The sequence below is a fragment of the Loxodonta africana genome, chromosome 8 (genome assembly GCF_030014295.1).
Source record: "Loxodonta africana isolate mLoxAfr1 chromosome 8, mLoxAfr1.hap2, whole genome shotgun sequence".
Classification (NCBI taxonomy): Eukaryota; Metazoa; Chordata; class Mammalia; order Proboscidea; family Elephantidae; genus Loxodonta; species Loxodonta africana.
The window spans coordinates 44,194,088-44,208,061 of NC_087349.1; the positions used below are offsets into that span (position 1 = coordinate 44,194,088).

Below are 13,974 nucleotides of genomic sequence, written 5' to 3' on the forward strand. Positions count from 1 at the left end.
TGTTTACTGGGGACGACTCAGCTTCTAGAGCCACCTGCAGTTCATTGATATATGTACTTAATGAGCAGGTCACAACGTGAATTTTTGCTTTCTTCCAGGCCAGATGGAGTGTGTTTCTTCTTCTATGATCAGCCAGAGAAAACCTTCTGATTTTAAAGGACTCAGTTGATTAGGTCAGGCTCACCAAATTAATAGCCAGAAAAACCAACCCATTGCTGTCAAGTCGATTCCAACTCATAGCGTCCCGTAGGGTTTCCAAGGAGCAGCTGGTAGATTTGAACTTCTGAACTTTTTGGTTAGCAGCCTGACTCTTAACCACTGCACCACCAGGGCTTCACCCAGTTGATAGTCTCCCTTTTTTTTTTTTTTTTTTCTTTTTCTGTGTAACATTGCATAATTATTGGAGGGATATCACCTTATATTTACAGGATCTACCCGTACTCTTACTATATAAGGATGAAGGTCATTGGTGGGGCGGGTGGGGGGAGCTCACCTCAGAATTCTGCCTACCATAGTAGACATTGCACATTTAGGTTTGCTTTACACTAACTTTAGAATTTCTCAGGAATACATGAAATCATTCTGGCTTTTCCCCCAGCAGTGACTTTGCCCAGCATTAAAGCTGTTTTAGATAAGCTATTTTGAACGGAAGTGTATATTGATTGGTTCTGTCCTTAAGTAGAAATTCCAGGTTGCATGTTTCTCAGGCTAACAGTTATCACCAAGAGAGGGGAGCTTGAGAGGGAGAGAGGGACAAAGAGGATTTCAGACCTGTGGGTGGGCATAGGGAGGAAAGGAAAGGAAAGAAATTTTACTTTATGTGAACACCCCTAAATATTACGTGAGGAAATTCATTTGAAAATCCTTTTATTTATGCTTTGGCTGAAGATTAATTACATTTCTGAAATTGTTATCAGTCTCCATCTAGCCTGATAACAAAGAAAAGGGCTTCTTTTTCTGTTAAGGTGTACTTGTCCTTTTCTCTGCTCAGAAGAATATACAGTAGCAGCTGGAAGAAAATCCAAACTCCTATCTGGTTACCATGGCAATTTAGAGCAGGTGATGCATGCGTTGTGCTAGGATTGTTCAGTTTTTCCTCCCTTTTCTGATAAAGTGTGTTGTGAAATGTAATATGAAGTAGATAGAAAATTAAGTTTTAAATATGAGAAAATAATTTTAGTATATTTAAAGAAAAACTAATTTTAAGTGTGTTTCTATTGTGGCCCTATTTGAAGTAATGATTAGAATATCCTCTTGTGTTTTCTGAGGGCTAAAAAAAATAGTGTTCTTTGTGATAAAGTTGGCATTTTGCTTTCTAACTTTTTTATGCCGGTTTCTGAAGTGGTACATTATATTATGTTACTTGAAAACATGATCTTAAATTAGTGCTTTGTGTAAAGTTTGGACTATTAAACAGAATCTCAATGTACTTTTTAAAAACTACATATTGCTTTTCACTGTGAATGGGGCTGGAGTACATACATATGGCTTAAATCTAAATGTTGATGTTTCTAATTCTTCTTGGAAGAATATACTTTATAAAGGTATAAAGTTGTACATTAAAAGGTATTATATAGATATCAGGGTTTTTTTTTTTTAACAGCTTTTGATATAATTTATATACCATACAGGTCAGTGTATTTTATTATGTTCACAGGGCCGTGCAACCATCACCACAGTCTAGTTTTAGAAAGTTTTCATCCTTCTTAAAAGAAACCCTTAAAAGAAACCGTGTACGCATTAGCAGTCAATCCCTATTTCCTTCCTTTCTTCCCTAAACCCTAAAAAAAAAAAAAAAAAAATTTTTTTTTTTCCTACCCTAGTCAACCACTAATCTATTCTCTGTCTCTCTAAATTTGCCCATTTTGGACATCTGACACTTAGCGATGTTTTCAAGAATCATCCATATTGTAGCATGTATCAATATTTTATTTCTTTTTTTTTTTTTGGCGAATTATATTTCATTGTAAAGATACACCACATTTTATTTAACGGTTCATCAATTGATGGACATTTAGGTTGCTTCCACTTTTTGTCTACTGTGAATAATGTTGCTATGAACATTCATGCACAAGTTTTTGTATGAGTATAGTTTTCAAATCTTGGTACATACTTAGAGTAGAATTGCTAGGTCATATGGTAATTCTGTGTTTAAATTTTTGAGAAACTGCCAAACTGTTGTCCAAATTGCTGTGCCATTTTATATTCCCATCAGCAATGTGTGTAAGGGTTCCAGTTTCTCCATCCTTGCTAATACTTGTTATTATCTGTCTTTTTGATTATAGCAATCCTAGTTGGTGTGACGTGATAGCTCATTGGGGTTTTGATTTCCATTTCCCTGGTGACTAATGATGTTGATCATTTTTTCCTCTGCTTATCACCATTTGTAAATCTTTGGTGAGATGTATATTCACACCCTTTGCCCATTTTTTGATTGGGTTGTTCTTTTTATTTTTGATTTGTAAGCGTTTTTTTATATATTCTAGATACATGCCCTTTGTAAGTTATATGATTTGCAAATATTTCCATTTATTTATTTATTTATATCATTTATGCTTTTGGTGTCGTATCTAAGAAACCATTGTCTAACCAAAGGTTACAGAGATTTACCTGTATTTTTTTTTTTTCTCCTCCTCCTGGATATTTTATAGTTTATCTATTAAAGGTTTTTAATTTAGGTTAATTTTTATGTATGTATGAGGTAGGGCCTACTTTTTTTTTTTTTTTTTTGCATGTGCATATTTGTCTTACCACCATTTATTAAAAATACTGTTATTTCCTCATTTACTTGTCTCGGCATTCTTGTCAGAAATGTGTATGGTCCCTTCCTGCCCACCCCCATTTATTTTATTAGTTTATTTTTCATTTTTAATCTCTTGATCTACTTCATGAGTATATACCTGTCACCTCTTGGTCTTTTAGACAATTTAGATTTGTACAGAAACCATTTTGAAAGATGCCAGCCTTAAGGCAGTGTTTCAAACTTCTCCCTCCCATAACATCTGCCCTGGAAGAAATTTGCCTGTATTCTTCATACTTGGTAGGCAGTAACAAGAATGGGTGGAATGAAAAAGAATTAATGATTGGGACTCTCGCACTGGGTGAGTGTATTATACTGAAGAGACTTCCTGTGATGAATGAATTGAGACTTGGTGATAATTGATGTGAAGCAAGACACTAAGAGAAGACTTAGAAAAAATAGTAATCACTTGTGTAACCAGGAATCTCTGAATGTGAGGCTGGGCTGCCCATCTTGTATAAGGGTGAATTTCATGAAGGGTCTATAGCAGTGCTATTCAGTAGAAATATAATGTGAGCCACATTTGAATTTAAAATGTTCTAGTAGTCACATTAAAAATGAGAGAATCAGGTGAAATTAATTTTAATAATAAAATTTATTGAATACAGCATTCAAAATATCATAATTTTATTATAATAAGTATGGAAACTATTAATGAAATATTTTGTATTCCTTTTTTCATACTAAGTCTTGTATGTATTATACACTGGCAGCACCTCAATTTGGACTAGCCGTATTTCAAGTGCTCGGTATTCACATGTAGCCAGTGGCTACCATATTGGAGAGCACAGTTCTAGATGTTTTTGGTTCGATAGCCAGTTGAAATATTACATCAACATTATTCAACTTCCCCTCCACTTTAGGGTACCCTGACTTATCTCTTTAACTTGGAAAGCAGGCTTTTGAGTCTTCTGTGTCTGTATGTTCGACACAGCCCTCCCTGGAGGGATGAGAAATGCCTACTTACTTGGACCAGAGAGTATGAGAGTTCTGTAGGAGATGTGGACAGCTCCCCAAATGGGTAAAGAATGAGTGAGACCCATGTTACAATGATGGTGTCTGAGCCTCTAAAGTGAGAGAAAATGGGCCCCTGGAAATTAGACTCTCTTCTTCCTTACAATAGACACAATCTACTCAATTGAGGCAATGCTGTATGTAGGAAATACTACTAATGCAGTGGTTCTCAACTGGGGATTATTTTGCTTCTCAGGGGACATTTTCAATGCCTGGAGACTGTTTTGATGGGCACAACTGGATGATGCTACTGGCATCTAGTGGGTAGAGGCCAGAGATACAGCTAAACATCCTACAATGCACAAAACAGCCCTCACAAAGACAGAATTATTTAGCTGAGGTTGAGAAACCCTGCCCTAGTGGAATAATGTCCTCCATTTATTTTCTTCTCATTAAATGTAAAGTAGTTTCTATAGTGAAGCCCTGGTGGCGCAGTACTTAAGAGCTATGGCTACTAACTAAAAGGTCTGCAGTTTGAACCCATCAGCTGCTCCTTGGAAACCCTGTGGCTTTTGTATTCTGTCCTGTAGGGTTGTTATGAGTCAGAACCAATTCAATGGCAGTGGGTTTAGTTTCTGTAGTGGATATAATGTGTTTTCAATTTAGAGAACATACTCTCTTTTTCTATGTAAGATTTCTAAGTTAGGAAGAAACAGCTAACTTTCAAGGTATTTCGGATTGGGCAAATTTGTCAAATAGGAATATTCTGCCCTCACCCCTCAAGAGTGAATCCTCTGTGTCTTTTCCCAAATTGTCTTTAATTTTTTCTTCCCTCTGGGGAAGTGGGAAACTGTTGTATTTCCTGCCATCCCGTCTTCAGTACTCCCAAACCCTGTGACCCAAGACCATTCTGTTTTCACTAAGGACCGGTCTATTGAAAAGAAAATGAGCATTTGCACTGCTGCCAGAAAGCCAGAAATGATTACTGCAGTACCATAAGGTCCGTCAGAATTTTTGTATGTATTTTGGAAATGATGTGGGTGTTTGGTTGTGATTACTCCATTTCGGTGTTCCATCATGAGGAAAGGTTAACTCAGAATTTTATCACCACCACGCTTCTAATGTCTGTCACCCAAGGAGCTGTAGCTTTCAGGCTTCATAAATTCTGGCAAGTAGAAACCAACAGAGGTCATTTTTCAGCTCATAAACGTTCTTTAGTTGTCCTGCTAAAAGCAGTTATAATTGCTAGCGTTTGACTTTAAAGGTTAATTATTGTGTGTGATCACCATCCCTTCCTCATGACCCCCGTCGTTTTCTGCTGCCTTCGTCCCTCACTGTATTCCTTGATTGTGGCAGTTTGGATTTTTGGTAGCAAGGCACAGAAATGAGCAGTGGCTAACTTACGCTAATGGTAATGTATTGGAAAGCCTATATAGGGGCTCTCAGAATGGGCAGGAATGTAGAATTCCATCTTAACAAGGGGCACAGTCATGGCAGCTCACCTGCACCTGTCTCTGAAGAGAAGCCATGAGTTTGCACCCTTGGACAGATGACCTCAACAATCTGGGGCTGAAGAGTGAGCTCTGGCTGCTTACCTTTAGGCTGTAGTAGGGTGAGAGAAGAAGGGATCTGGAATCAGCCTTCTCTAATGGAGGGAGTAGCAGTGTCCCAAAAGGAAATCCAGGTGCTGCTAGCAGGGGAGAATGTACCTCAGGCAGGCAAAAAATTTCACTTTTCAATCACACCACTGCCACTTGGATTTTACTTACTCCCCATGACTAGGGACTACCACCTTACCCTACTGATGTTGCTTCTGAGAAACATTTCCATCACCTAAACCCCCTTGCCCCTGCCAGTCAATATCTGTTCCCTCCCCACTCTTCACCCAAACAGCTGTGGTCAGATCAGGGAGGGCAATGGTGGTCCCACCGTCAGGGCAGCTTAGGAAAGAGATGTATTTCTCACATCTAGGTTGAAACCCGAGGTTCAGATTTCTGCTTTGGTACATGGTTAGAAATAGAGTTAAGTCTTACAGTAAGTAGAACCTTGATTTTTGTAGAACCGTACTACAAATGCTTTACTTCTAAGCAAACGTGTTTAATGTGTGAGTTATTCTAGATAATCTGAAGGAAACAGGATGAGTTTTAAGCTCTCAAAGCATGATCTTTAAGCTCTTGAACTCTCTCTCTCTCTTTTTTTTTTTTAATATTTTGTGTTTCCCTACCCTTTGAAAAGGGAACCCTGGTGGCGTAGTGGTTAAGTGGGGCTGGCAGTTTGAATCCACCAGGCTCTCCTTGGAAACTCTATGGGGCAGTTCTGTTCTGTCCTATAGGGTCGCTATGAGTTGGAATCTACTCGACGGCACTGGGTTTGGTTTTTGGGGGGTTACCCTTTGAAAAAGAGTATACTAAATACATCATTGAACCTTTTGGAGACAGTTAGAAATGACCATTGCAAAGCATTGCACCAGTGTATGGACTGAATATGTATTTGGCTGTCAGTGGGTTTATTTCTAGTTTTGGGCAGTGTACTTGCTAAGCAAGGTTTATAGATACCAGAATTCGTTAATGAGAATAATTATACTTCAGCTATAATATATATTAATGAGGTTTTTATGAGTTATTCTGGGAACCTAACCTCTGTTTGTTCAATTTGAGCGCTGCTTGCACCTGTCCTTTCAGAATCTCTGTGGGATGTTTTCTGAATAATATGGCTGTACAACATAAGCTACTCCTTCATTTCACTAAGTTTTATGACATTGGCAGGACTTAAGAAATACTGAAACTCTGAGCAAAAAGATACCTGCAAAAATATTCCTTGGGGAATAGAGGTAAAGCGTGTCAGGATTAATTTTTTCCCATATTAAGAGACTCTCAAGTGTGCACATAATGTAAGATTTACTTCTAATAGGAATTTTCTTACCACTGTTTCAGGCCAGAGCCTCAACAGAAAGCTCCCTTAGTTCCTCCACCACCACCACCGCCACCACCGCCACCTCTGCCAGACCCCACACCCCCAGAGCCAGAGGAGGAGATTCTGGGATCAGACGATGAAGAGCAAGAAGACCCTGCAGACTACTGCAAAGGTGAGATGCTGAGCCTACAGCAGTATGGTAGTTGTCTTTCCCACTGGACTTCCTAGTGATTTGTTGGAGTGGACAAAGGAAGTTAATGATGGAAACTGCATGGTCTTTATTAAATTAGCCTCCTTGTGGCAATATCAGTTTAAATTCTTAGATCACTTAATATAGAATGATACTGGAAAATGTCAGAGAAAGATAAGAGGTAGAAAAACGTAAGAGATGGAAATTATATACATATTTACATACCTCTGGTACTTTCGAAAGGATTTAAATCTGCTGATAGAATTAAAGATAGTATAAAACAGAGAAATTAAGGATAAAAACATAATAAACCATTTAAGAAGAGCATAAAGAATAGGAAGTACCAGACTCTTGAGAGGAGCTAATTGTAACAGTTATGCACTGTATTTATTTGGCTTTAAGTTTTCTGGCTGCTAAGGCTAAAGGAAACATTACTTTCTCTGTATAGCATTGAATTACATAGTGTTCATTGTCTGTGGAAAGAAAGCATGCAAATTTGTTTACAGAGACAGACTTTTTCCTGGGATATTGTACTCTGGGTAAGGCATTCTGTGGGTCCTGCTGTTGTGTGACATAGTAGATTATGTGTTCAGCAGTGATTTCACAGAAGACAGAAATTGTTCAAGGGGAAAGTTCTTGTACTGGTGCTTTGTAAAGACCAAGAGCATGTATTAAGCTTTAACTCTAGAGTGCCAGCATGTTGTATGAGGAGTATTGACAACAATATGATCCAGACAGCATACTTTTGACTGTTGTTAGTTGTCCTCGAGTTGATTCCAAGTCGTGGTGGCCCCATGTATGCAGTGTAGAACTGCTCCATAGGGTTGTCAAGGCTGTGATCTTTGGGAAGCAGATTGCCAGTTTCAGGCCATGAAAGATTAAATAAATATTTGGCTTTATAGTATCTTAGTAATTTATAATTTATCTAGTGAGTAGATTTGTATGTTTGTTAAAGGACAGTGTACCTACTTTTTTACTACCAGCTAAGAGCACAAGAAAGTTATTCTGCTGTGAAAGTTTAAGAACTAATCTTCTCAAATCTTTTATTCTAACCCAGTTCTCCATAGGTGTGGGTGCAGACACATAGAATCAGTGTTTTCCTTAGAAAAGGGAATGTGGATCTTGTGTAGCATTTGTATGAGCAGTGATTATGACCCTGAAGGTCTCTGCTGCCTAATATGGAAAGAAAAAATTAAAGAAGATACAGAGACAGTTTGGAAAGGTGAAAAGAAGATGCGTCTTATCCTCTCTCTTAATCTGCATTCCTTGGCTTAGAATTAAGATATCTGAAGAAGAAATGTAAGGTATTGTCTTTTGATTTTGTTGCTGAGACAAGAACATGAGGACAGTCTGAACGAACCGTTCTTCAAAAGCTATTCCCTTCAGCCAGTAGGCTCCACCATTATGGGATCAGAACTGTCTGCCCCACACCTTGCTCTGTGGTATGCGGGTCGGTAGATGTAACCAGTATGCTCATTCCCTTAACGCCTCTGGGACCAGCATGGTAAAAACTCCAACCCCACGTGTGGGCTATGAATAAGATTCCACAAGTCAGGGTTGATTCTAGGTAACCATCACTAAACTCTATAGACATTTTAGCATATTCAAGTCAGCCTTAGTATGGTATATTACAGATGGTATGCTTCTCAAACCTACATATACACACTTTCACTCCTAAATTCATTAAGTAACTTGTACCTCTAGTCAACAGTACATGTGACAGATACTTGATATGGTGAATTTTGTGGTGTGTTGTTAGGTGCCATTGGTTCAGTTCTCACTCATAACGATACCATGTAAAACAGAACAGAACACGGCCTGGTCCTGTGCTATCCTCACAATCGTTGCTATGCTTGACTCCATCGTTGGCAGTCACTGTGTCTGTGCATCTCTTGAGGGTCTTCCACGCTTTCACTGCCTTCCTACTTTACCCAGCATGATGTCTTTCTCCAGGAACTGGTTCCTCTTGATCACATGTCCAAAGTACGTGAGATGAAGTCTCGCCATCCTTACTTCTGAGGAGCATTCTGGTTGTACTTTTTCCAAGACAAATTGGGTCTTCTTTTGGCAGTCCACGGAATATTCAATATTCTTCTCCAGCACCATAATTCAAAGGCACCAATTGTTCCTTGGTCTTCCCTATTCATTGTCCAGCTTTCTCATGCATATGAGGTGGTTGAAAATACCATGGCTTGGGTCAGGCACACTTTAGTCCTCAAGGTGATATCTTTGCTTTTTAACACTTTAAAGGGGCCTTTTGCAGCAGATTTGCCCAATGCAATATGTCGTTTGATTTCTTGGCTCCTGTTTCCTTGGCCATTGAATGTGGATCCAAGTAAAAAGAAATCCTTGACTACTTCAATAATTTCTCCATTTATAGTGATGTTCCTTATTGGTCTAGTTGTGAAGACATTGCTTATTGGTCTAGTTGTGAAGGTTTTTGTTTTCCTTATGTTGAGGTGTAATCCATATTGAAGGCTTTAGTCTTTGATCTTCATCATTAAGTGCTTCAAGTTCTCTTCACTTTCAGTATGCAAGCTTGTGTCATTTGCATAATGCGGGTTGTTAATGAGTCTCCCTCCAACCCTCATGCCATGTTCGTCTTCATATAAGTCCAGCGTCTCGGATTATTTGCTCAGCATACAGACTGAATAATTATGGTAAAGGATACAACCCTGACACAAACCTTTCCTGATTTTAAACCACACAGTATCACCTTGTTCTGTGACTTTTGTGATGTAGACCATATCGGTTTGTCTAAGATAAAGAACCTAAGTTGTTTACAGGAGTTCAAGGAATCGATTGGTTATGTCTGGGATAAGAACAGTGGCCTTGATCCCCACCTCCTTCCCCCCCCCCACTCCCACCCCCATGAATAAAAAACCTTTTCCCCCAGAGCCAATTGAGAGTAAATTCATGATGCTTCATTGCCACTGACTAATAGAGTGCTTCACCTTCAGTCAAGGACATTGTCCAATATAACCACAATACAACCATCAACATTGGGAAGTAGACATTTTTATATTACTACCATCTAAACCTCAGACTCCGTTAAGGTTTTGCCAAACCAAAACAACAAACAAACCTGTTGCCATCAAGTCAATTCCGACTCATAGCAACCATATAGGACAGAGTAGAACTGCCCCATAGAGTTTCCAAGGAGAGCTTGGTGGATTTGAACTGGTGACCTTTAGGTTAGCAGCCGTAGCACTACGCCACTCAGGTTTCCAAAGGTTTTGCCAGTTGCCCAATAATGTTCTTCATATGAAAGACTTCATTGCAAGATCATGCATCACACTTTTTTGTATTGTCTATTTAAAAACCCATTCCCATTGACTCAATTCGGACTTATAGCAAACTGTTAAGGACAGAGTAAAACTGCCCCATAGGTTTCCAAGGCTGATATTTTTACGGAAGCAGACTGCCACATCTTTCTCCTTTAGATGTCTAGTGGGTTCAAACCACTGACCTTTTGACCAGTTCCGTAGTCTTTTTTTTTTTTTTTTTTTAATAACTTTTATGACTTTGGCATTATTGAAGATTATAGGCCAAGTATTTTCTATAATCTCTCTCAATTTGGAATATTACTGAAAGGGTACTATGTTTTTCTCATTGTATCCTATCAGGTGGCACATGATTTTGATTTATGCTATTACTGTTGATGTCGATCACTTAATGGAGATGGTGCGTGCCAGGGTTCTGTTTTTCCCTTAGTATTTTGTTTAGAGGTACTTGAGACTATGTAAATATCTTGCTTGTCAATAGATCTTTCCTCCCTCCCTCTCTTTCCCTCTATCCCTCCTTCCCTCTCTTCTTTTATCTCCCTCCTTCTCTCAGGTGGACTGAAAGATCTTTTTTTTTTTTTTCCCCTCCAGTGGGTTATAATCAGTTTTGGCAGTCTGCTTCCTTAAAGATTACAGCCAAGAAAACCGTATGGCGTGGTTCAACTCTGTTGCTTGGTGTCACTATAAGTCAAAATTGACTTGATAACCCCTACCAATGGCAATTTGGCCATTACAGGCCCCTTCAAATTGGCTCTGTGTTCTTTTGTAACATCCCTATGATTCTCTGAACATTTCTTTACTTTTAAGTACAATAACATATTCCAAATTCATCTTTTACTTTCCCCAGCCTAGGAATCACCTCCTTCTGTAAGGAGCCCTGGTTACTTCTAGTGAAGGAGCGTATTTAGAAAGCAAGATCTGGTCATTAAGTGTGCTTGTTACTATTGGAATGTCACTGCTTCCAGAACTCTTATGACAGAGCTAGGACATGTATGTATCACACGTACTTTTTATATGTATGTATGTATATATATATATATAGTTCTACTCTAAAAGCAGAGGATTCATTCCATTTTTCTCACTTTCCACATTTGTAAACTAATTTGCTGACATTGAGAGAGTAGTTCCTCATTATCCCCAATGTGTTTACTTATTTAAATAATTTCCTTATATGTAATGAGTCACCATCATTGCCAGTGCTGTTCTGACACCCTGCCCCCCTTCCCTGCTCATCTAGCTTGTGCTTCCATATCCTTTGTTTCTTGCCCCACCTAATGGCTTTTGGAATGAATTGGTCCAGGAAGGAGGTAGGGGAAGGATGGCTTTCACGGTCTATCAAAACGTAGAGACAGCTCTGACTCATGACACCCCAGTGTGTCAGAGGAGAACTGTGTTCTATAGGATCTTCAGTGGCTAATTTTTTGGAAGTAGATCGCCCAGCCTTTCTTCAGAGATACTCTGGTTATACTCAAACCTCTAAACTTTTGGTTAGCAGCCAAGTGCATTAACTGTTTGCACCACTCAGGGACTTCTTCACAGTGTAGGGGTAGGTTTTACTTAGTCTGTTGAGAAGTCTTGATTGCTTGCTGTCACTTGCTCCTGTTTTCTTTTGACTTTACTCTGCCCTGTCACCCATTTGTCAGTTTTTCCAAAATAAAATAAAATGTGAACAGCAACAAAAGACATGCTTTTTTTCCTCATTACAGGAGAAATAACACGTTCATTATAGGAAACCCTGGTGGTGTAGTGATTAAGTGCTATGGCTGCTAACCAAAAGGTTGGCAGTTTGAATCCACCAGGTGTTCCTTGGAAACTCTCCAGGGCAGTTCTGTTTTGTCCTGTAGGGTTGCTATGATTCGAAATCAACTCGATGGCAACTGGTGTGGTTGTTTTGGTTTAGGAAATACACTGGTAATTTTTAGGGGGGAAAAGTCGCTTAGAATTCTCTTACTCAGCAACAGCTGCAGTAAGCATGTAGGTAGCTGTTAATTTTACATCATTCATGACCAGCCACCTTGTATCTTAACATTTTAACTCCTTATCAAACCTTGTTACCAGATCTTCCCTTATTCAAAACTTGTGAACCTCCAGCCATTTTAGTGGAAATGCCCCTGTTTAAAGTCCTAATATGTATAAAGTGTTGTTAATGGCTCCTTCTGTCTATTGCCTTAGCATCGTCTTTGGAGTGGGATTCTCCTTTCTTCATAAGCAATTTATTCCTGTCCATCTTATTCTCACCTCTCTTCTAAATCCAGGAGGATCATGAACTTGCACACCTGAGAGACCTGGTTTCAAAACCTGGCTTTGTCGGTTCCTAGCTCTGTAACCTTGGACAAGTTCCTTTCCTACTAAGCTTTAGTTTCTTCACCTATAATATAGAGTTAATAATATCACCTAAGATTTTATGAGGATTAATGTGAAGTGTCTGGGATACTACTTGATATACAGAAGGCTCTTAATAAATATGAGTTTTAGTTTCTTCTGCCCTGTTTTTGTTCTGTTGTTCTCTGTTATGTGTGTTCGCATCTGCACTTTCATGCTACTTCCATTTACACCAGTCTCCTTAGTGCACTAATTCCCTCACTTGTGGTGACCTGCGTCCCTAGCCCCTGAAAAGAAACCTTCAGTACTACTTCCCTCTCTTTCTGTCTTGTCTTATTTTCTATCACCTCTGGTCACCTGCCTGGTGCTGAAATTGTAGTGGCAGGCTGTGCAGTTTATTCAGACTTCTACTTCCAAGCCCAGGGAATGACAAAGGTCAGCCTGTAAACAGATACTTCCAGAAGCCCAGGTGTAATACATGCCTACCTTAGGAGTTTAAGCACAATACCTCTGTGTGTCGGCAAAACCTCTTCTTGTGGGGATATTTTATTATCTGCTATCGGTGTTTCAAAGCATAAACTTTGGACCACCTATGTGGGAATCACTAGGGGTGACTGGTAAACTGAGTTAGAATCCCTGAGAGTAGGACTCAGGACTCCTTGTATTTAATAAGTTTATTGTGTGCTTTTTCTGCACATGGAGTCTGAAGTCTGCTCGTCTAAGGCATGTACGATTCCTTTAAAAACTCTAAAGCCATAACTAGGTGAAGTGACCCCTCCCTTCATACCCTTTTTGTGTGACTGATTTTCAGTGTAAGGGGAATTAATAGCTTTGAACTACTTTGTTTTCCAAAGTCATTCCAGAACTGCACAGCACGTGTCTGCTGTTAGGGCCTAGTAAGTGGTGACAGTAGGAATGTTGTTTTGTTCTATCAGGTGGCCTTCACTGACTGACTCCTCAGGGTAGCCATTTTGTAGCTCTCCTAAATCTCTCTGAGGTAAGTTAGCACCTTGTACAGTTCTATCACTTGTATTATTTCTGCAGGCATCAGTTTCATCACAGTTGTGGTCTTACTGGGTACTAAAACGCATATGTCATTTTTTTAAAAAAGTCTTCTTTGAACCTCTAATCACTAAAAGGTAGAAGGTTCGGTTGAGAAGTATTCTGGGAGCATAATGTGGAGGAGAAATAGAGGAAGAGAAGTTTGTCCGTTAAATAAATTAAAACTTGATATAGAAATTTAAAAAAGGGAGGGGGGACCCTGAACAAAGCAGGATAGAAAAGAACCTGCGTGATTTGATCACATACCCCTTCTCCTTTATTTTTAGTGTATTTAGTCTAAAAATTCCATACCAAAATATCAGTGGTATGGTGTGAAATTGGGCTTTAGGGTTATTTCTTTACATACTTTTATATAGTTGTTGCAGCACCATTTGTTTTAAAGTCATTTATTTTGCCATTGAGTTGCCTGGGTGCCCTTATAAAAAAATCAGTTGATGATGTATGTGTGG

General features: G+C 39.0%; 1 protein-coding gene across 8 annotated transcripts in view; it reads left to right on the forward strand.

Moving 5' to 3' along the window:
- SRPK2 (SRSF protein kinase 2) overlaps nucleotides 1–13,974 on the forward strand; it is a 274,393-nt gene that overhangs the window by 189,394 nt on the left and 71,025 nt on the right. For all 8 annotated transcript variants that reach the window (XM_064289877.1, XM_064289879.1, XM_064289875.1 and 5 more), the window contains one exon: nucleotides 6,688–6,839. In XM_064289877.1, coding sequence (XP_064145947.1) covers nucleotides 6,688–6,839 — 152 coding nt within the window. The remainder of the gene's footprint in view (nucleotides 1–6,687; nucleotides 6,840–13,974) is intronic.